At 39.0% G+C, this 23,092-nt stretch overlaps 2 protein-coding genes and 1 non-coding gene across 3 annotated transcripts; 2 read left to right on the top strand and 1 right to left on the bottom strand.

Moving 5' to 3' along the window:
• The first annotated feature begins 4,852 nt into the window (after positions 1-4,852).
• Positions 4,853-5,602, top strand: LOC141679979 (uncharacterized). Its single transcript, XM_074486327.1, has 2 exons — positions 4,853-5,138; positions 5,259-5,602. Exons 1-2 carry the CDS (start codon positions 4,853-4,855, stop codon positions 5,600-5,602), a joined length of 630 nt encoding a protein of 209 aa, XP_074342428.1.
• Positions 5,603-6,093: 491 nt separating this feature from the next.
• Positions 6,094-6,417, top strand: LOC141679977 (uncharacterized). The gene has a single exon (XM_074486326.1). The coding sequence runs from the start codon at positions 6,094-6,096 to the stop codon at positions 6,415-6,417; it is 324 nt and encodes a 107-aa protein (XP_074342427.1).
• A 14,954-nt stretch (positions 6,418-21,371) lies between these two features.
• On the bottom strand, positions 21,372-21,478 carry LOC141682286 (small nucleolar RNA R71). Its single transcript, XR_012559688.1, has one exon. It is a non-coding gene; the product is annotated as a small nucleolar RNA R71 (small nucleolar RNA).
• Between the last annotated feature and the right edge of the window lie 1,614 nt (positions 21,479-23,092).

The following is a 23,092-nucleotide window of genomic DNA, read 5'->3' as shown; positions in this document are numbered from 1 at the left end:
GTTTCCTACTGGGCCTCGGGATAAGAAATCTAAGTCCATTAGGTTTCTTGTTTCCCAAGAACTATGTTTGCTTGATTCCCTATAAATATGGATACGTAGGCAAATTGTAAGGGGTCATAAGTGGGAGCGAAAAGAAGCCACCACTAATCCTAAGCAATCTCAACCACCAATAATCATGAACACCAAACACTGTTCATAAAATCCGATGATTACTGTTCACGTTTTCCAACGAATAACCACTGTCACATATCTTGTTTCCGGCTACGAACCTTGAACTTTGTTGCTACCAAATTCCTCCATCAATAAATTGGCGCTAGAAGGAGGGGCTAATCAAGATCTGCATCTAGGAGGAAAGATATCTCAAAATCGTGATGGAAGTTCTTATGATGGAGAAAGTTCTGAAGAAGGATCTGAGCAGGGCTATGATGAACCCTACGTTCCTACTCTGATGGATCATCTGACCCCGAATGTCGGTGGCCAACCATCATTCCTGATTAGCAATGAAGATTTGTTGGAACAGCTTTATCACATGGGGATTCCCTGAATGGTTACGATTCAAGATTGAGCACGGTGGAACGACGCAAGACAAGGAGAGGCCTTCATCACAACCGCTCTACTCATGCACCTGGAAAAGCTCCCATTACTGAGAGAGATGTTCCAGCCACCCACGGTCAACACAGGGGCGAGTGTGTTGCAATAACGTCGTGGCGTCTGAATTACTCCAACGATGCAACCCCGATCATTGAACTTGTTGATGAAGATAGTGATGGGCGAGAGGTTCCGCGGGTAGATAACCAAGTAATCACTCACCCGCACCGATCCGAGAAAACTCTAGAGGAACACCGGTAAGCAGAATCTATGTCAGTTAACGAATAACAATATTTTGTTGCTTTGAAGGATCGCTTTGGGATCCGTTTAGGAGATGATAATCTAAGGATGTTACTTTTGGAATGGCAGAGAGATGCCGATCACGGAGATGCGACGCCTCGTGGTTCAACGCATGTGCCCCTGAATTCCACTGAGAATCAGTAGCGGCATCACGACCATGAGAGAGCTCATCCTTTTGGATCGATGGACCGGTATGGTCGAGATAATGGAAGTGACTGTTGGAGAAGACCCCAGTGGAGGGGAAGAGGCAGATTTTGAGGTAGATATTTGGATGGCTATCGCGGTGAAAACTATCGTGACTATATGGATATTTACACGTATGACTGAGCTGGCAGAGATAATTATGCGGGAGATGACGGTCGTAGGGATATCCAAAATAATGATCGCGAGATGCCTCAAGGCCGTGGCTAAGGCCAAAGAGAAAATCCAGAAGGAGATCAAGGGCGAAATCAAGAAGTAGTAGTGATACCTGGAGGAGGACAAGTCGATGCCCAAAACTCTAATCAACAACAGGCTCCTTCGGGTGGAAATCAGGTAGTGCTACCTCCATCTCAGCCCCAGGATCCACGACCTCATATGCAGACTATCCCAGGTGTAGGAACCTTTAATGTGGATGATCTGAAGAGGCTGCTCAATCACTTGGAAGGAAGAGTGACAGCAATGGCTGAGATTCCTTTGACATTCTCTACAGCTGTAAGGGAAGCTCAGCTACCTACCGGGCATCGTAACACAACTAGTGATCTTCGGTTCCATGGAAGTTCAGACCTTGTGGAATTCTTGGGTCGATTTAACATAGAGATGGATGTGTATCAAGTTCCATACTTGGCCCGATGCCGACTCTTGGCAGCAACCTTCAGGGAAAGTGCTCAATAATGGTTCCAAAAGCTTAGACCAGGAGTGATCACTTCTTGGGATCAGATGAAAACCTTGTCCTTGACCAAGTTCCAAGCAGCTGTGAGATACACTCCATATGTCACTATTTTGGCTAATGTTAGACAAAGGGAAAATGAAAGTCTGACATCTTACTTCAAAAGGTTCAATGCCGAATCTACCAGCGTAAGAGGTGCTTCGGACGAGGCTCTGAAGAGTTTTTTTATTGCAAGATTAAGGGTTGACTCAGATTTCTAGAAACATCTACAGGGGAAAGATCCAGCTACTCTGGCAGATGTCTTTTCCTTGGCAGAATCATTCAAGGCCATAGAACAATCTTTATCAGAGGTCCAACCGACTTTGTAAATGAGCTAGAGGGGCAGAGCAAGAAATAGGGACAAATTTTCAAGCCCAAGATATTGAAGAAGTAGTCACAGCCCGAATAGAGTGAACACTGAACTATAAGGAGGGAATGGAGTCCTCCCTCAAGTTATGACAACAGACCTAGTGGATACACCCCTTTGGCTCTATCAATTGAGCATATCCTTGAAGTGAACAAGAATAGAGGACTTTTTAGGAAACCAGAAGCTCTGTCGTCTTGACAAAGTAAAGATAAGAAGAAGTAATGTGAATTCCATGAGTTATCCGGACACAACACCCATGAATGTCGACAACTAAAAGATGAAATTAAGACTTTCATCAAGGAAGGTTATCTTGGTTAATGGGTAGTGAAGGAAGTAAGGAGGCATAAAAGTGGTTCTGAAAAGGCGAAGGAGGAAGGAGGTCGTATTCCTCGGGGATCCAACACTGAAGTGTTGGAGGAAAACAAGTTTTTCAGATATGGCAGCATCCGATCAATATACGGAGGAGATCCTGGGATGGAATACAATAATAGAGTCTTGACAGGATACGCAAGAGAAGCCCAGTTTAGACCTTTGATTGAAATCTATAGGGCGGAGACTTGGCCACCTAAAGTGTTCAAGGGAGAATCCATGGATATCACCTTCATAGAAAAATATGTTAGGTGGGTACATCACCCTCATAATGATGTTCTAGTCATTTTTCTCCAAATTTGGGACTAAAAATGTCCACAGAGACTTTGTGGACAACGGGAGCTCGACAAACATCCTTTACTACAACACCTATAAAAAGATGGGTTTACCTGATCAAGATATGTCTGGAGAGGATTCTTGGGTATATGGTTTTGCTAAAGAATGGGTTAGAGTCATGGGATCAATTCGTTTTCCGTTCACCTTGGGAGAAAACCTATTGTTCCTAACAAAGATGCTAGAGTTTAAGGTCCTAAATCAGGAATCATCCCACAATGTGCTGTTGGGATGACCATTTCTCAGAAAAATGAGGGTCATCACTTTGATCCACCATCTCACAATCAAACTCCCAACCCCGAGGGGGGTATGCAGCATAAAAGGGTCTCAATATGACTCCCAGGAATGTTACCGACAGACGATGAGGGGTTTTAGGAGAAAGGATGCCCAAGTCGGAGATGCATCAGATGATGAGTTAGAAGGAAGCATCGAGCAACCGATCGAAGAGATTCGTGTCCATTACTATGTTGAACAATGAGATGAATACTCTGCCAAGTTATATTCTGCAACGCTATTTTTAGAAGACACTCTTAGGGTTCCAATATTGGAAGATGAAGAGACCCAAGTGACCACATAATACAAGGAAACTTCAATGGGGAGAGGCTCGAAGGGATAACTAATGTTTTGTAGAGCCTCAAGCAAACTGTGTATAAGGTAGATGACCCTCTCACTGAGGGCACGCCCTTACAACCAAGAAACTCAAGAGAAGTTTATGCCCCTGAACCTCAGGGTGCGCCTTCTCGTGTCCAGAATCGAAAAGAAGTTGATGCCCCTGTTATGCAGGGCGCGCCTTCTTCCAGAAAGGAAATTGATGCTCCTCCCCTAGAGGATGCGCCTTCTAAACAAAGTGACGAGGATTATAATCAGCTCGATTTGGATCCACGGATACCGATTCCCACAGAGAAAGTGGGGCTAGCTGAGGATACGATTGAAATTCGAATCGACAAGGAAAATCAAAGCAAAGTTTTGAGGATTGGATCTCAGCTAAATTTGATGCTGAAGGAAGGAATTTCAAAATTTCTCTTAGCAAATCTTGATATGTTTGCTTGGAACCACTCAGAAATGGTTGGAATTGATCTGAAAGTCATGTGTGCCATCGATTGAATATCGATCACAAATATAAAGGGATTCGAAAAAAACACAGGGCTGTAAGTGGAGAAAGGGTTGTAGCCTTGGCTGAGGAAGTGGATAAACTCTTGGACGTCAGGTCAATCAGAGAATATTTTTACCCGAAATGGTTAGCAAATCTGGAGTTAGTGAAAAAACTTAATGGGAAGTGGAGGACTTGTGTGGACTTCACAGATCTAAACATGGCTTGCCCAAAGAATAACTTCCCTTTTTCAAGAATTGATCAGTGGGTTGATGCTACGACAGGACATGTTTTGCTGAGTTTCATGGACACATACTCTGGCTATAATCAAATTCCCATGTATGAGACTGACCAAGAACACACTTCCTACATTACCGGTAGAGCTCTCTATTGCTACATTAGGATGCCATTTGGTCTAATCAATGCCAGAGCAACTTACCAAAGGTTGGTAAACAAGATGTTTTAAAGGTAGTTCGGGAAAACAATGGAATTATATGTGGACGATATGCAGGTAAAGTCTAAGAGAGTGGAGGATCATATAGCGTATTTGACTGAAATGTAACACATTCTGAGAAGGCATCGAATGAAGATGAATCCTAAAAATTATGTATTTGGCGTGGAGTGAGGGAAATTCCTGGGGTTCATGGTAAACCACCGAGGAATCGAGTCAAACCCCGTAAAAATCAAAGCTCTGCTGGATATGAAATCTCCCACCAACGTTAAGTAGGTACAAAGTTTGACGAAAAGAATTGCAACATTGAATAGATTTGTTTCAAAATCTTCGGATAGATGTAAAGAATTCTTTAAGGCAATTGAAGGCATGGGAAAGGATTTTGTGTGGACCTCGGACTGTGAGGAAGCTTTTCAGATAATCAAAGAGTAGTTGGGGAATCCTCCTATGTTGGCAAAGCCAGGAGATGCGGAGACATTGATTCTCTACCTGAATGTCTCAGAATACTACATCAGTGCGGCTTTGGTAAGAGAGGAAGAGGGCCAACAGGCACCAGTGTACTATGTGAGTAAGAGATTGTTAGATACAGAGACCAGATACACTAGCATGGAAAAATTAGTATACGCCCTCATCCTTGCAACACGAAAGCTAAGGCCATACTTCCAAGCTCATCGAATAGAAGTCCGCACTGCTTACCCTCTAAGACACATCTTGCATAAGCCAGAGTCATCAGGTAGAATGCTAAAATGGGGGGGGGGGGTAGAATTGAGATAATTCGATCTGGAATATTGCCCTCGTACAACAATTAAGGGGCAGGCATTGGCTAATTTCATCCTTGAGTTTGATTCCGAAGTGGACGAGAAGGCTATAGTGTTGGTAGAACCTTCCTCACAGGGAAATGTCCTTGACCAAGTGAGAGAAGAGTTCCCACACCCTTGGTGGATTCTAAATGTTGATGGGGTTGTGAATAATAATGAAGCAGGGGCAGGAATTATTTTGGTTACCCCGGAAGGACATCACTTGATGAGTGCCATTCACTTCAAGTTTTATGTCACCAACAATGACGCCGAATATGAAGCCCTGATCAATGGTCTGAAGATAGCATTGGAGGTAGGAGTTGTAAATTTGATAGCTCGAAGTGACTCAGAATTGGTTGTAAATCAGGTTAATGGAGGGTTCCAGGCCCGAGGCCCTTAGACTGAATTATATCTAAAATATGTGCAGTGTTTGATTCAAAGATTTGGAAGTGCTAAGCTGAAAGGTGTGCCAAGAGAATAGAATGGAAATGCGGATGCCTTGGCAAAAATAGGGTCACAGATGGACGGCGTGTTGCTGGGACAAATTCCCTTGGGAATTCAGGAAATTCCGAGTATTCCAGAAATGAGTGTGTTTCAGATGCAAGATGTCCCGCTGGAAACTTGGATGACCCCTATTCACAAATATATCCACACAAGGACTTTGTCGGAAGACAAGCTACAGGCTCGATGCCTTTATGATCAGGCTACGAAGTACGTTGAGTATGATGGGGTGCTATTTAAGAGAGGATTTAATCAGCCTCTTTTACGATATATAGATCTGGAAGAAGGAAATTACACTCTTAGAGAGATACATGATGGTATTTATGGAAACCACTCGGGGGTAGTTCGCAGGCATTAAAAGTCCATAAGCATGGATATTATTGTCCGACCATGAAAGAAGATGCTTTCAAGTTTGTTATGGCGTGTGATCGTTGTCAACGATTTTCTAATTATTCTAACGCCCCAGCAACATCCATAACTTTATTGGCAAGTCCTTGGCCTTTCGCTATGTGGGGAATTGATCTCAATGGAGAAATTCCCAAGGCCAAGGGGGGTGTGAATTATGTCGCGGTGGTTTTTGAATATTTTACAAAGTGGTCGGAAGCTATGCCATTGGCCATGATCACGGCTAAGAAAATCAAAGATTTCATCTTCAATTCTATAGTCTGCAGATTTGGTATTTCGTATAAACTCATATCTGACAATGAAAAATAGTTTAACAGTATAGAGTTGAGGAAGCTTTGCAAAGACTTGAACATCAAGAAAGATTTCGCTGCAGTCTATCACCCACAAAGTAATGGCTAGACTAAAGCCATAAACAAGATCATTAAGCATACTTTAAAGGCCAAGCTGGAGGAAAAGAAAGGAGATTGGCTAGAGTTTATTCTTGTGTATTCTTTGATTTAGTCGATATTTTGGATGCTTGTTTTTATTTCATTCTAAACCTTAGTACTTCTATATTATCTCATAGTTTTCTGAACTTAATTACTATCATGTTTTCATTGGAACCCATGGTGACGATGTGTTCGATCATGAACTAATTATTGTCATGGGGTTCTAACGGATTTACTTATGGATTTTAATAGTTGATTGTTCTAAATCTTTAGTGTGTGGTGATTTATGATTTCCTAGTTTGGTTGTGCTTATTTGTCTTTGATGCGTAGCTAACATCTAAGATTGTTTATTAATCTCTATTGAAGCGAAAGTGAATATAGAGATTTAGAACTTGTCATGCTAGCATAAGTTTATGTGTGAATTGCCATGCATAATTCGTAGTGTAATTTTAACCATCTTACACACCCTATGTAATCATAATAGATAACCTGCTCTTTAACCGTTATGTTTTCAAATTCTATAAACATATATGGTCTAAGCATAATTGGTTTCTACTCAACTTCTATCTTGATTGTGGATGTTTAGTAGTAGGGTATATGTATATCGAAAGATAACGTAAACTAATTTCGTGTTATCTGATTAGTTATCATCACCATCGCATACTATTGATAAAGACATAAACTTTGAATGAAGTATTTAATGAAGTTAGAATCCCATGTTTTATTCTTATATAAGTAAATAACTTTTTAATCTCTTAGTTTAAGTTTTCTAGTATAATCTCTTTAGTAGTTAATAAACTCAATTTGTTACTTGTTTTAGGTGTGAACGATAATCATACATTGTTGCATAAGTGCATAATCTGAACTTAACTTAAATCAATCCCTGTGGGAACGAACTTGACTTATATCTTATACTACTTGTGATCATGTGCACTTGCGTGTATTTTCGCATGTGTTTTAGTGCGAACAAGTTTTTGGCGCTGCTGCCGGGTACTCGGTGTTAAATTTTAGTTTATGTGCTTGACATCAGTGGTCGTTAAAGTTCACTGACTCAGACTATTTTACTTATAATGGTACTTTGTTGTGTTTCAGGTACTCTAGAGAGCGTGTATGCGAACACAGTCTCAATCTCGAAAGGAAATAATTGAAGAAGATAAAGTAGTTGAAGAAGTGGAAGAAGTTTTTGAAGAAGTTGAGAAAGTTGAAGAAGAAACGATCATTGCAATGGGAGAACTAGTAGCAACAACAAAAGTGTTGATGGATTTTTCTTAACCAAAGATCAATGACATGCAATCTAGCATTGTCAGGCCAGCTATCACATCTAATACCTTTGAGATCAAGCCTGGCAGGAATCAGATGGTACAAAAATTCAGTTCAGTTTGGGGGTTCTCCAATGAAAGGTCCCAATATGCACATTAGGGATTTCATCAAGATCTGCGACACATTCAAGTTCAATAATGTTTCTGAAGATGCTGGGAAATTGAGTGTTAGTCCCTAACAATGCAACAAGAATTATAGAAGGGGGTTGAATGGAATTCTTGAAACTTTTTCTTGGTTTAAGAGTGTTCTAACTTAAAATATATCTCTGTGTGAATTGATTTGCAAAGTGCGGAGTAATAACTTGGAATGAATCAAAACACAAGTAATTAAAAACACAAGTCTTTAAAAACTTTTTGGTGGATTTTAATGTATCCACCAAAGATATATATTATATCAAGAGAACTCTTTGTAGCTAAATTAGCTCACAGCTGCTTACAAATATGAACAACTAAGTTTACAAAGAAAGGCTAAGAAATATAGCTTACAAAATGTTTCACTGAGAAAATGTTTTTAGCTTTTTTTTGTTCTATTTGCTACTTCTTGGTTTATATATTACCAAGATTACAAAGTAATAGGACAAGATAATAAAATAAAACCTATCAAGTCTAATACTCTGCAGCTTCATTACTCTATTCCAGCATCTTTGAATATCTTCATAATAGAATGGAAATGGCAATGCTTGTTTGTTCTCAAAAACCCAGTTGAATAGGCTTCCACATTCCTTTTGCATACACTCAACGCATGTGACTGTGTTTTCACTGTGAACGGATATTTGAATTGATCATCCGTTGAGTACATGATCATCCGTCGAGTTGTCTTGTTGATCATCCGTCGAGTAGTTTTGTTGATCATCCGTCGAGTAGCTATTTGGCACTTGACTTCATTTCATTTATGCAGAATTACAAGACATCAAGTATATACATTTAATCAACCTATTCTGCATATCTAATTAAAGTCAACATGACTTATATGCTACTACATAATCTATACAAAGATGTATGCAAAAATGTGCTACAGACTTATTATTACATAAGCTACTCACTTGATGGATAATAAATCATTATCCGTCGGGACTATAATGAGTCATCCGTCGGGACTATAATGAGACATCCGTCGGGACTATATTTGCTTATCCGTCGAGCGCTACATTTTCACTAAGTTAAATCTACTAAGGTATTTTGTTAATGAAATCATCAAGTTCACAACATATCCACAACAATCTCCCCCAATTTATGTCTACTGGATTTGTAGGCATAAATTAAGAGAAACTTGATGATAACAAAACACCCTAAAAATACAATTTTAAGAGGAAAGTAGATAAAACTGTAAAGCGCTTCAAATAACAAAATGTACAAAGATTGGCTCACAGTCATTTTCAAAGTGCTCCCCTAGCCTGAGCAGATTAATCTATTTCCTTGAAGATCTGGATCTCTTTTCAAGCTTTCTGTTGTTTTCTTCTATCTGATTTTGAAGCTATCTGTGGAATTCCAGTTCATCAGATTCTGAGAGAGTTAGCCTTTCTTGCATTTCCAAAAGAGTCTCATTACTAGAGATGCTCAATTGGTCTTCTAATCTGAAATTTTTTTTAACTCCTTTGTCATCCATGAACTCCATCAGCCAGTAGGGCCTTAGATGCACTCTACTTCCTGTGTAGGGAATAGTAAGAGTCTTTGGAAGTGCATCTTTGGCTCTAATACTCCTCAGTTCTTCAATCTTCTTGAGAACAAGTCTTCTTGCTGTAACATTGAATCCAAAGTTCTTCTTGAATGATGAATAAACCTTAATCAGCACAGATTGGCTTTCTTGATGGATCCTGTGAAGTGGCCGCTGTATCTCTTTTCCTCCCTTGTACTTGAACACTAACCTTTCAGGTAGATTCCTACAAGCATCAATCCCTCTAACTTCTTCCAGTTCATCTAGATAGAGGTTTAGATCTGAGAATTCCTTGATGTCACAGATGTACATGTATTCTCCTTTCTTGACTTTGGATTGAGCTTTGGCTAGAGATTTGGATTTGAGAGGTGACAGCTTCACTTTCTTAACTGCCCTTGACTTTGTTCTCTTTGGCTTGGCAAGGATTGGCAAATGGAAATCAGGAATTGGTAGACTTTCCCAGTCTATTGGTTCATCCTTGGGAACAATAGGTTCACCATGAATGTTCCTGTAAGGATCCACCACCTTAATATCTTCAAATACCACTGAGGGTTTTGATGCTTGAGTTGTAGTTGGAGTGGATTCCTTGGGAAATTGATCCTCCAATTCTTTATCAACAAGGTCCAATTTCCTTTTGGTTCTTTTAGCCAATTCCTTGTATCTGTGAGACTTCTTCTGTTGTGGTTCACTTTGCTTCTTTAGATCTTGAGATTCAGTGATTTCAGATGGCTTGGCAGAGATTTGTTGAGTGGTTTTCACAGCTTGCAATTTGGCTAAGATAGCAGCTTGCTCTTTCCATTATTTAATCTTTTTAGCATCTAGAGCAGCTTGCTTCTTTTCTTGCTTCAATCTTGCCTTTTCTTCTCTCTTTGCTTTAACAAATTGAGGGTGTCTAGCCACCACACAAATTTCTTTACCATTCCTGAAAACTTTAGCAATTCTCCTTTTCAAAGCTGAATCAGCTGGATCCTTGTAGAAGGCAATGGATCTTGATAACAGTTTCTTCTCATCTGGCTTAGGTGTCTCATACACTGTGTCCAAGGGGTTCTTTAGTAATTATTTTGGATAGTTCACCCTTGGCTTCAAAATTATTTCAGCCTTTGGAGATTTGAAGCATGATGGCTGTCCTCTTTCCAGATAGTTCATGCTTATTTCATTCACAGAGATTTCCCTGACTTGAGAGTGATGACTGGCTGACTTTTCTGGCTTCTTTGCTAGCCCAAACTTCTTTTGAATGTCCTTATCAATTTTCTCCCAGTTGATTGGAATCAACTGTTCCTTATCAGCTGCTCTTATATTGGCTGCTGCTTCATTTATCAGATCAATACTATCCTTAGTCGGTGGCTTTGAGATGGTAATTGTAGGCACAATTACCTTGCTAACGTGAATATTGAGCACTTTTTGCTCCCCCTCACTCCTAGAATCCTCTTTCTCCCCCTTTTTGTTATCAGCAAGTTGAGTAGAGGAGGTCTGTGCAGCCACCAGTTCCTGAAGCAAGTCTGTCTCTTGAGCTTGGTGTAGATGAATTGCTGTAAGAGATGCTTCCATTGCTGACATTCTTCTATCTAAGGCATCTATCTTTGTGGCAAGATCAGAATTTTTACTGAGTTGTATCTTGATGTCAAGCATTGTAGCTTCTGGAAGTTTAGAGTCCATCTTGTCATAAATGGCCTTTTTCATCTCATAAATATCACCCTTGATAGTGTTGACATCTCGAGCATGTTGAAAACCTTGAATTTGTTATAGTTGCAGAGAGGCAAGATGTGCTTGAAGGAGCTTTTTGGTGTTGGCATTTGTGGTGGTTTGAAGAGCAGAATTTGTCTGATTTATGAGTTGAATCAGGGTTGTCTTAAGTAGTGTTCATCACAGTGCTTTAAAAATGCCCAAGATGGCATGCCTGATCTTGAACTGGAGCCTACTTCTCCCCCTATCTCCAATGGCTCTTCTTCACTATCTCCACCTTCACCTCCAAAGAATTCTTCTAAACCACCAGTCTCATAATCAACATCACCAGCTGTACAGGGCAAAGCTGTGATGGCATCCTTAGCTCTTAGCATTCACTTTGTGGTGTGCACCAAGTTAAGCATCCTTTCTGCATTGTCATTGCCCTGTTCAGCTAGAAGTTGATATGTTGGAACAGGGTGAGTAAATGTCTCAGCATTAAGGGAGGTGGAATCTATAATAACTTGAGGTTGCTGAGATAGTCCCTCCCTGTCTGCATCGTGGACATTCATTAACTCACTTACAATAACATCCACCCTTATATCTTCAGTACCTGCTTTTCTCCCATGATCTCTCTTTTCTTGCATCAAGGTCTCACCTTGGCTCCCCAACCTCACACCCTCACCCTCACCATCTAAGGTGGGACTCCTCTCACTCTCTTTTGCCAATCCTGAAGAAATAGATTGCATCTGTTCACTCATTTCCTCTCCTTTTTCCTGGGAGCAACCCAGACTCTCACTCATATTTTCACTCCCTTCCCTCAATCCTAGAAGTGATTGTACTACTACTAAGTCTTCTGCACTTGAGATAATTGAGGAAATTTGAAGCTGTGCAGAGACACTCGATGGATAGGGGACATCCGTCGGGGTAGTAGTTTGGATATCCGACGGATAGCTGCTGTTAAGCTTATCCGTCGGGATACAATCACTACTCGACGGATGAACAATATCCATCGAGAGAGTAGGAATAAATGAGTTTGGAGTGGAAACTATTGTGGACTCTGTGCAGATTGATGAGAATTTTGGCACAGATGTCTCAACAATTCCTGAAAGAATTGGAAAGTGAGCCAACAAATCATCCAAAAGATGATGCTCACTTGCACTAGATTTTTGCTTCCCCAATAGAGTTAAAGAAGGGGAATCATGAATTGATGTGTTGATCATGTCCACATCTAGAGAGTTTGTGGGAGAATTTGGTGTTTGGGGTGCTTCTATCACTAAGGATTTTAGCTGTGACTCCACATTTATTGGAGCCACATCAAACTGACTTTGTGAAGGTGCAGTGACTGTATCTTTAGCACCAGTTTGCACAGTGTGTGTACCCTGTGCATCCCCAATGGTTTTTGATTTCTTCTTTCTTCATAGGTTTTGGGTGAGCTTGTGTCCCTTACCCTTTTGGCCTGTGCTCTTGGCTGAGAGCTTTGTTCAATAGTCACATCCTTTTGGGAGGATGCAACTATCAATGAGCTAATTTTCTTATTAAGCCTAGCAGTCTGTTACGAAACTGCAGTGTGGCTAGGCTGGGAAACACTCACCTCTCCAACCTTATCCTTAGGGTTTCTTTTATGTTCACCCTGTCCCTCACCTACCTTACCCACCTTCACACTCCCATCTTTTGGTTTGGTGGATTTTACAACTGGCATCTTTTGAGAGATACCATAGGGGGCTTTCTTTGACTTGGATTTAGAATTTTTTGTTAATTTGGTATCTTGGGTAGGCAACTGTTGGGTCAATGACACAGTTGCCATAGCTACACTTGATTGCAAAGAAATTGAAGAAATTGGAAGAGTAGGGATAACTGAACTTACCTCACTTACCTGAGGTGCTTCCATTACAGGGAAATAGAAGAATGACACCTCTTTGTGATGGTTTTCCCTGTTCAAATCTGCAATAATTCTTCTCTCTTGAACCCAACAATCTAGTTTATTGGTTGGGTTCTCAAGCACAATTCCCTCAGAGAGGTGGTTAGCTAACATCATGAAAAATCTAGCATAGTAAACATTTTTACCCCTCTTATTTAACTCTCCTAACTTAAACCCCAACTCAAACAAAACAAGATCACTAAAGTTAAAGTACTTATCAGTAACTAGCATGTAAAGCATGTTAAGCATAGAGATATTGACAGAATCAAAATTACTGATTTTACCAGAGAATACCTTAGTAACTACATCACATAGATAACTCCATTCCTTCCTAAGACCCAATCTCCTAATTTCACTTAACTTAGAAATAGAGAGTGCATAGTTCATGGAGTTAAGCATATTAACAATGTCAGTGTCTGTGTGTGGTGAAGTTACAGTATTATCAGGAATTTTGAAACATGCTTTAACGACATCACTGTTAATATAAAATTCTTTACCTTTAATAGTGAGTGTGATGGTCTTATCAGTTGAGTTGCATACAGCAGTTGACCATATTTCCTCAACAACCTCACAGAAGATGGTGGGTGATTCTAGCATGGCATAGTTGAGTTTGCAGTTCTTCACAAAATCCATCATTTTGTGGTAGTCACTAGACTGTTGAATCCCCTTGTTTACTAGAGCCGTGAAGTTGTTCTTCTCATAGATGAATCCAGTTTGTGACATGATCTTGACAACTGGTGCCATTATTAGAGAGTGGAAATTGCAGAGATAGAGATGATAATTGCTTTTGAGAAAGAGAGAATTTAGAGCAAAAGATTTGAGAATGATAAAAGAAAAGTAATGGAAATGAATTAAGCTTTTATACTGTCTCAAAAATAACTGTCAAAAAATATTAAAGTAACCAATAAAAATTGCCCAAAATAGCCGTTAAAAAAATAAACTGTAAAAATTCCATCAATTATCCATCGTGTTATGCTTACAAACTATAAGTAGACTCGATGGATAATATTCAGAGAATCAACGGATAAGAATAAGACAGTTCAACGGATGAGGATAAATCATTTATCCGTCGAGTCATAAAATATTCCAGAAAAGTAATTGCTTTTTATTTGATACTTTTATACCGACGGATGATCAAACTCGATGGATAATGATCATCCGTCGGGATGCAAATTTTGACTTAGCCAAAATTTCATCCAAGACTGAAAAATCAATTAAATTTCTGGCTGTATTACAACTTGCAAAATATCTGTAAAAATTTTAAGAATAATTTAGCATACCTAACTCACTTACCAACCTTGAAAAGGTGGATTCATCCAGTGGCTTGGTAAATATATCTGCAAGCTGCTTTTCACTTGGAACAAAATGTAGTTCCATAGTACCATTCATTACATGTTCCCTTATAAAGTGGTACTTGATGTCTATGTGCTTTGTCCTTGAATGCTGTACTGGATTTTCAGTGATGGCAATTGAACTTGTGTTATCACAGAAAATGGGAATTCTTTCCACTTGCAGACCATAGTCTAGCAATTGGTTTTTCATCCACAAAATCTGTGCACAGCAACTGCTAGCATCAATATATTCAGCTTCAGCTGTAGAAGTAGAAACTGAATTTTGCTTTAACTGAACCAGGACACAAGCTTGTTTCCTAGAAATTGAAGAGTTTCTGTTGTACTTTTTCTATCAATTCTACAACCTACATAATCTGCATCTGAATAACCAGTTAGATCAAAACCAGAATCTCTAGGGTACCAAATGCCAAGATTTGGTGTTCCCTAGAGATATCTGAAAATTCTCTTAATAGCTACTAAGTGAGATTCTCTAGGATCAGCCTGAAATCTAGCACAAAGACATATAGCAAACATTATATCTGGCCTACTAGCTGTTAAGTACAGAAGTGAGCCAACCATGCCCCTATAACTTGAAATATCCACAGACTTTTCAGTAGTGTTTAATTCAAGTTTAGTTGCAGTGTCCATGAGAGTTTTTGCAGATGTGCAATCCATTAGTTCAAACTTCTTTAATAGATCATAGATGTATTTAGTTTGACTAATGAATATTCCATCACTAACTTGCTTAACTTGTAAGCCAAGAAAGTAAGTTAGTTCTCCCATCATGCTCATTTCATACTTACTTTGCATCAATTTGGCAAACTTTTTGCAAAGTTTTTCATCTGTAGAGCCAAAAATAATGTCATCTACATAAATTTGAACAAGTATACTAGAGCCATTAATATTTCTAAAGAGTAAAGTTTTATCTACAGTACCTCTTGTGAAGTGATTTTCCAAAAGGAACTTTGATAAAGTGTCATACCAGGCTCTAGGTGCTTGCTTCAGTCCATAGAGTGCTTTCAATAGATAGTAGACATAATCTTGGAAATTTGAGTCTTCAAAACCAGGAGGCTGACTGACATAGACTTCCTCCTCCAAATCTCCATTTAGAAAGGCACTCTTGACATCCATTTGATAGACCTTGAAATTGGCATGGGCTGCATAGGCTAAGAAAATTCTGATGGCTTCAAGTCTTACAACAGGAGCAAATGTTTCATCAAAATCTATTCCTTTTTCTTGACAATAACCCTTAGCAACCAATCTAGCTTTGTTCCTGACTACTATGCCATTTTCATCCATCTTGTTTCTGAATACCCATTTGGCGTCTATAGGTTTCTTTCCTTTAGGCTTGGGTACCAGCTTCCATACCTTATTCCTTTCAAATTGGTTTAGCTCCTCCTGCATAGCTAAAATCCAATCAGGATCCAACAAAGCTTCTTCTACCTTCTTTGGCTCTTCCTTAGAGAGAAAGCTACTGTATATACATTCTCCTTGAGTTGCTCTCCTAGTTTGAACTCTAGAAGATACATCACCTATGATAAGCTCAAAGGGATGATCCTTTGTCCATTTCCTTTGTTGAGGTAGATTAGCTCTAGATGAAGAGGCCTCATTGTTGTTTTGATGTGTGATTGAGTTTTGATTATTTGAAACTCCCCCTGAGTTTATGGATATTTGATTTGAGAGAGGGGAATTTTCTGTAAGTGATCTATTCTGACTTTCAGCTCCTTTTGATAACCCGACGGATGGTGAATTTTGAGTACCGACGGATGAGGCTAATTATCTCTCGACGGATGATGCAGGTTGTCTACCGACGGATGATGCATTTTGTAACTCGACGGATGTTGAGTTAATAACTTTATTGGAGGTAGATTTTCCTGCACTATCATTAGTAGTAGTTTCTTAATCACTTTCATCATCAGTGTCATCACTAACCATCTCCACATTGTCAAACTTGAGGCTCTCATGGTAATCTCCATCTTGTAGTCCTTCAATCTTTTTATCATCAAACACAACATGTATTGATTCCACAATAATGTTGGTTCTCAGATTGTAGACTTTGTATGCTTTACTAATAGCATATCCAACAAAAATTCCTTCATCTGCTTTAGCATCAAACTTCCCATTCTGATCAGTTTGATTTCTCAAGATATAACATTTACAGCCAAAGACATGAAGAAAATTTAGAGTTGGCTTCTTATTCTTGAACAATTGATAGGGAGTCATGCATTTTGCTTGATTAACCAGACATATATTCTGAGTGTAGCATGCAGTATTTACAGCTTCAGCCCAAAAATATGTTGGTAACTTAGACTCTTCAAGCATTGTCCTTGCAGCTTTAATAAGTGATCTGTTTTTCCTTTCTACTACTCCATTTTGTTGTGGAGTTCTTGCTGCTGAAAACTCATGCATAATTCCATTTTCTTCACAGAATGCTTTCATAGTAGAAATCTTGAACTCAGTTCCATTATCACTCCTGATTCTTCTAACTTTGAAATCAGGATGATTATTGACTTGCCTTATGTGATTGATAATGATTTCACTAGCCTCATCTTTAGACTTTAGGAAATGTGTCCAAGAGAACTTTGAGAAATCATCAACAAATACCAAGCAAAATCTTTTCCTTGAAATTGACAATACATTGACTGGTCCAAACAAATCCATGTGTAGCAGTTGCAAAGGTTCTTCATTTGATGAATCAAGCTTCTTTTTGAATAATGCTTTGATCTGCTTTCCTTTTTGGGAGGCATCACATAATCCATCCTTAAAAAACTCCACTTGAGGAATGCCTCTAACCAGTTCTTTCTTTACAAGTTCATTCATGGTCTTGAAGTTTAGATGGGATAGCTTCTTGTGCCATGACCAACTTTCATCCTGACTTGCTTTACTGAGAAGACAATTAACAGATTCTGCATTTGATATGTTGAAGTCATCTAGGTACACATTTTCTTTTCTCACTCCAGTGAGAACCACTTTGTTGCTTCTTTTGTTTGTCACAATACAGGCTTCCGAGTTGAAGGTTAATGAATTGCCTTTATCACAAAGTTGGATGATACTCAACACATTGTGCTTGAGACCATCCACTAAGGCAACCTCTTCAATGATGACATTGCCTTTTGAAATCAAGCCATATCCCACAGTATAACCCTTGCTGTCATCTCCAAAAGTAATACTTGGGCCAGCTCTCTCCTTGAACTCTGTGAGCAGGCTAGAATCACCAGTCAGGTGTCTTGAATAGCCATAATCCAAGTACCATAGATTCTTTCTGTTTCCCTGCACACATCAAAATCAAATCAAGTTGATTTTGGTACCCAAGTTTCCTTGGGTCCTGCCTTGTTATCTTTCTTTTTCTGTTTCTTAGGTTTGATCTTATTTGACTTGGGGATATCAGATTCGTCCTTAGTCATTTGAGTTGGACCTTTGAAACCATTCATTACAGCAGAATTATCATGCATATTTTGATCAACATGAAATGACATGCTATTAGTAAACATGTTATTCTAGTAAGGCATGCTAAATGTCATTTGTGGAATACTAAATGCAACATAATAAAGGTTAGGTGTAAATGGAATATTAGCAAATTGTGCATTCATATTCTGTGCAGACATAGCATTCATAGGCATAGAAGGCATAGCATTCATGTGGGAAAATGAGGTGGCACATATATGGAAGTAGGCATGGCAGTTTTGCAATTAACAGACAAGTGATTTACACTACCACACTTGACACAGATTTTTCTAGGAGCATATTTATCAGGTGTGTAAATGTGATGCTTGTTAATTCCTACTTTACCATTTCTATTATTTTTCTTTTTAGCCTCTGTTTTAACCTCAATCTTTTCCAGTCTGTCACTCAATTGCTAGACAATCATATGACCAACATTAGCCTTTTTCTCCTTCTTCACTTGACTGGTTTTTCCTGGAACAAAATTCTTGGAAACTGATCCATATCTCTCATTTAACTTGGCAAGTTTGGCTTTGCTCACAGGTTTGCTCACAGTCGATGGATGAGGATTTATGTCACTCGACGGATAACCCTTTTTGTTATCGGACGGATGACTCTCATCATCCGTCGAGTCTACATCTGTCAGCAATCCTTCAACCAAATTGGATTCCAACTTCTCCTTATTCTTCTTCCAGGATGCATCACAGAAGGTCTCAATACCTTGAACTTCGGCGATTTGAGCATAAACATCTCTAGATGTTTTCCATGCCTTAATCACCTCATGTTCTCGTTGAAGCTGCTTCTTCAAGACTTCAAGATCTCCTCTTTCTTCAAGGAATCAGTTAATTCATCCTTAGCAATTTTACACTCAATTCTCAATTTTTCAAATTCAATGAACTGAGACTCTAGCACATTATTCCTCTCATTTAAAAACAAATTGTTTTCTTTGATTTTAGCATTTTCCTTAGTAAGAGACTTAAGTGTAACACGCAAATGATATAATTCTGTAGACATGTCATTTATTGCATCATTACACTCAGCTTTAGATAAATATGCAAGGTTAGTGGTGATTACCTGATAACTTGAAGAACTTGTCTCTATTTCACCAGACTTGACCATTAGGGCTAGATTGACATAGCTGACATCCTCATCCTCATCCAGACCATCTGATGCCCAGTCATTTTCTTGTGTAATGAAGGCCTTTTCCTTTTGTTTGAGCAACTCAAAATATTTCTGTTTATAATCCACAGGATCAAACCTTTTCTTGTTGGAATCTGACTTTCTACACTCACTGGCAAAGTGCCCTGCCAAGCCACATTTGAAACATTTGAATTTTGATTTATCCACCATGTTTCTAGTTGGCTTAGCTGCTCCAAAGTTCTTCTTGAACTTGAGCTTGGCAAATCTTCTGGAGAGAAATGCTAGATGTTCATCAATATCTTCCATGTCATCTTGGCTCAAAGAATCTTCATTTTCTGCTACCAGCCCCTTGCCCTTGTTTTCACAGACTTTGAAGTTGATTCAACAGCTTCCATCTTCACCTCCTTCTCTTTCTTTAACTCAGCAACTAGTGTAATGGATCCTCCTTTCTTCTCTCCTCTCTCCATCCTCTCATCTTGCTCTATTTCAAGCTCATAAGTTTTCAGGATGCCATATATTCTCTCCAAAGTAAACTCCTTGTAATCTTGAGAGTTTCTCAATAAGACTATCATAGGTTTCCATTCCTTTAGAAGAGATCTAAGGAACTTAAGATTGGAGTCTTTTATCTGATAGACCCTTCCATGCAACTTCAGAGCATTTAGTAGTTTTTGAAATCTACTAAAAATGTCAGTGAGAGACTCATTGTCTTCACTATGAAAGTGCTCATATTGCTGAAGTAGCAGCTGCATCTTGTTCTCTCTAACTTGTTCAGTGTCATCACAGATAATCTGTATAGTATCCAAAACTTCCTTGGAAGTTTTGCAATTGATGATGTTGTCAAACATGTCACCATCAACTCCATTGAACAGAATATTCATGGCCTTCTTATCCTTCCTGACCTGTTCAATATCAGGATCAGACCATTCATGCCTTGGCTTGGGGATAGATGGTTCATTTCCAGTTGCAGCTCTCATTGGTACATGAGGGCCTCTCTCTATGCAGTCTACATAGGCCTCATCTTGAGAAAATAAATGAAGATGCATCTTTACCTTCCAGTGATGGTAATTGTCTTTGTCCAAAAAAGGAATCTTGACTCCAACATCCTTCTTGTTCATCTTGCTGTTTTGTTGTGATCTTTAAACTCTTTGTTTATCAAGAGATTGCTCTGATACCAATTGTTAGTCCCTAACAATACAACAAGAATTACAGAAGGGGGGTTGAATGGAATTCTTGAAACTTTTTCTTGGTTTAAGAGTGTTCTAACTTAAAATATATATCTGTGTGAATTGATTTGCAAAGTGCGGAGTAATAACTAGGAATGAATCAAAACACAAGTAATTAAAAACACAAGTCTTTAAAAACTTTCTGGTGGATTTGAATGTATCCACCAGAGATATATATTATATCAAGAGAACTCTGTGTAGCTAAATTAGCTCACAGCTGCTTACAAATATGAACAACTAAGTTTACAGAGAAATGCTAAGAAATACAGCTTACAAAATGTTTCTCTGAGAAAATGTTCTTAATATTTTTTTTGTTCTATTTGCTACTTCTTGGTTTATATATTACCAAGATTACAAAGTAATAAGACAAGATAATAAAACAAAACCTATCAAGTCTAATACTCTGCAGCTTCATTACTCTATTCCAACATATTTGAATATCTTCTTAAAAGCATTGAAATGGCAATGCTTCTTTGTTCTCAAAAACCCAGTTGAATAGGCTTCCACATTCCTTTTACATACACTCGACGCATGTGACTGTGTTGTCACTGTCAACGGATATTTGAATTGATCATCCGTTGAGTACATGATTATCTGTCGAGTTGTCTTGTTGATCATCCGTCGAGTAGCTTTGTTGATCATCCGTCGAGTAGCTATTTGGCAGTTGACTTCATTTCATTTATGCAGAATTATAAGACATCAATTATGTACATTTAATCAACCTATTCTGCATATCTAATTAAAGTCAACATGACTTATTTGCTACTACAGAATCTATACAAAGATTTATGCAGAAATGTGCTACAGACTTATTCTTACATAAGCTACTCACTTGATGGATAACAAATCATTATCCGTCGGGACTATAATGAGTCATCCGTCGGGACTATAATGAGTCATCCGTCGGGACTATATTTGCTTATCCGTCGAGTGCTACATTTTTCACTAAGTTAAATCTACTAAGGTGTTTTGTTAATGAAATCATCATGTTCACAACATATCCACAACACTGAGACTTTTCCCATTCTCTCTGAGGGATAAAGCTAAGAGCTGGTTTCACTCTCTACCACCATGTTCTATTGCTACTTGGGAAAATCTTGATCAAAAGTTTTTTACTAAATTCTTCCCTATGGCAAAGATAACTGCAATCAGGAATGCTCTTACTCAATTCGCGTAACAATCGGGTGAATCTTTATGTGAAGCTTGGGAGCGCTACAAGGAGATGCTCAGGAAGTGTCCTCATCATGGAATGCCTGACTGGATGGTGATCAATTGCTTTTATAATGGTTTGGGAGCACAGTCAAGACCTATGATCGATGCAGTATCAGGAGGAGCTTTATGGGCTAAGAGTTATGAGGAAGCTTATTTTCTGATTGAGATGATGGCTACGAATGAATATCATAATCCAACTCAGAGGCTACCACAAGGCAAGGTAGCAGGAATTCTGGAGGTGGATACAGCTACAGCTATCGTTGCTCAGTTAAAGGTGTTGACTATGAAGGTCGATTCTCTGACCAACTATGGTGTTCAACCGATAATGAGTGTTTATGAGCTTTGTGTAGGATCGCATACGACAGAGCAATGTGCTATCTCTAATGAGTCAGCTCAGTTCGTGAGCAACTTTCAGAGGCCATAGCAACATGTTCCTGCTACTTATCATCCTAATAACCGCAATCATCCGAATGCAATATGACAGCCTTTCCAGCAGTTTGGAAACAAGCCTTTCAATCATCCTGGTTTTCAGCAACCATATGCACCAAGGCAGCAATTTCATCCACAGGGAATGCAACAACAATCTCATGGAGGTATCGGTCCATCTTCTAATAAAAAATATGAATTGGAGGAGTTGAGGCTTATGTGCAAAACCCAAGCAGTTTTTATCAAGACTCTGGAGAATCAGATTGGGCAGATTTCCAATGCCTTATTAAACCAAACTTAAGGAACTCTTCCAAGTGATACGGAGGCTAATCCAAGCAAGAGAGAAGTTAAAGAATAGCTTATGGCAATCACCCTGAGATCTGGAAAGGTCGCGAGCCCTCAAAATCAAGAAAAATAAAATTCTGAAAAAAAATTCCAGAATGCAGGCGCGCCCGCGCCCATAAGCAGCGCGTCCGTGCCCTCTAAAAATTCAGACAATGAGATTTTTGATGATTTTGCTGAGAAAAAGGATGGAGAAACTGAAACAAAGAAGAAAGAGGTTAAAAACACTTCTCCTGAGCAGAAAATAGGGGACAAACAAGTGTATCCTCCACCTTCATATCCTAAAAGACTTTAGAAGCAGAAGTTCGATAAGCAATTTGCGAAGTTTTTAGAGGTTTTCAAGAAGTTGTACATTAACATACCTTTTGCAGAAGCTCTGGAACATATGCCAAGCTATGCTAAGTTCATGAAGGGTATTCTATCTCGAAAGCTAAAATTAAGGAGTTGGAAACCGTTGCTCTAACGGAAGAGTGCAGTGTTATGCTGCAACAGAAACTCTCTCCTAAACTTAAAGATCTAGGAAGCTTCATGATACCTTGTACTATTGGCAATCTGTCTTTTAACAAGTATTTGTGTGACTTGGGAGCTAGCATCAATCTCATGCCCTTGTTTGTCTTCAAGAAACTGGGTCTGCCTGATCCAAAACTGGTAAACATGTCTTTACAGTTGGTTGACCGTTCCATCACTTATCCGCGAGGTGTAGTGGAGGATGTCTTGGTTAAGGTGGATAAACTCATCTTTCCTACTGATTTTGTCATTCTGGACTTCGAGGAAGATAAGAAGATTCCCATTATCTTGGGAAGACCATTCTTAGCTACACGCCAAACTCTGATCGATGTACAGAATGATGAGCTTACAATGAGAGTTCAGAGTCAAGACGTGACT

Source organism: Apium graveolens, chromosome 8, assembly GCF_009905375.1.
Source record: "Apium graveolens cultivar Ventura chromosome 8, ASM990537v1, whole genome shotgun sequence".
Classification (NCBI taxonomy): Eukaryota; Viridiplantae; Streptophyta; class Magnoliopsida; order Apiales; family Apiaceae; genus Apium; species Apium graveolens.
The sequence above is the reverse complement of the archived record's forward strand: the minus strand, read 5'-3'. Positions and strand labels throughout refer to the sequence as shown.

Bases quoted from the DNA above. Each gene is read 5' to 3' on its own strand.
- LOC141679979 (XM_074486327.1), top strand. From the start codon at position 4,853: ATGTTGGCAAAGCCAGGAGATGCGGAGACATTGATTCTCTACCTGAAT. The intron at 5,139-5,258 runs GTAGAATGCTAA...TTGATTCCGAAG, and splicing joins GCATAAGCCAGAGTCATCAG to TGGACGAGAAGGCTATAGTG.
- LOC141679977 (XM_074486326.1), top strand. From the start codon at position 6,094: ATGAAAGAAGATGCTTTCAAGTTTGTTATGGCGTGTGATCGTTGTCAA.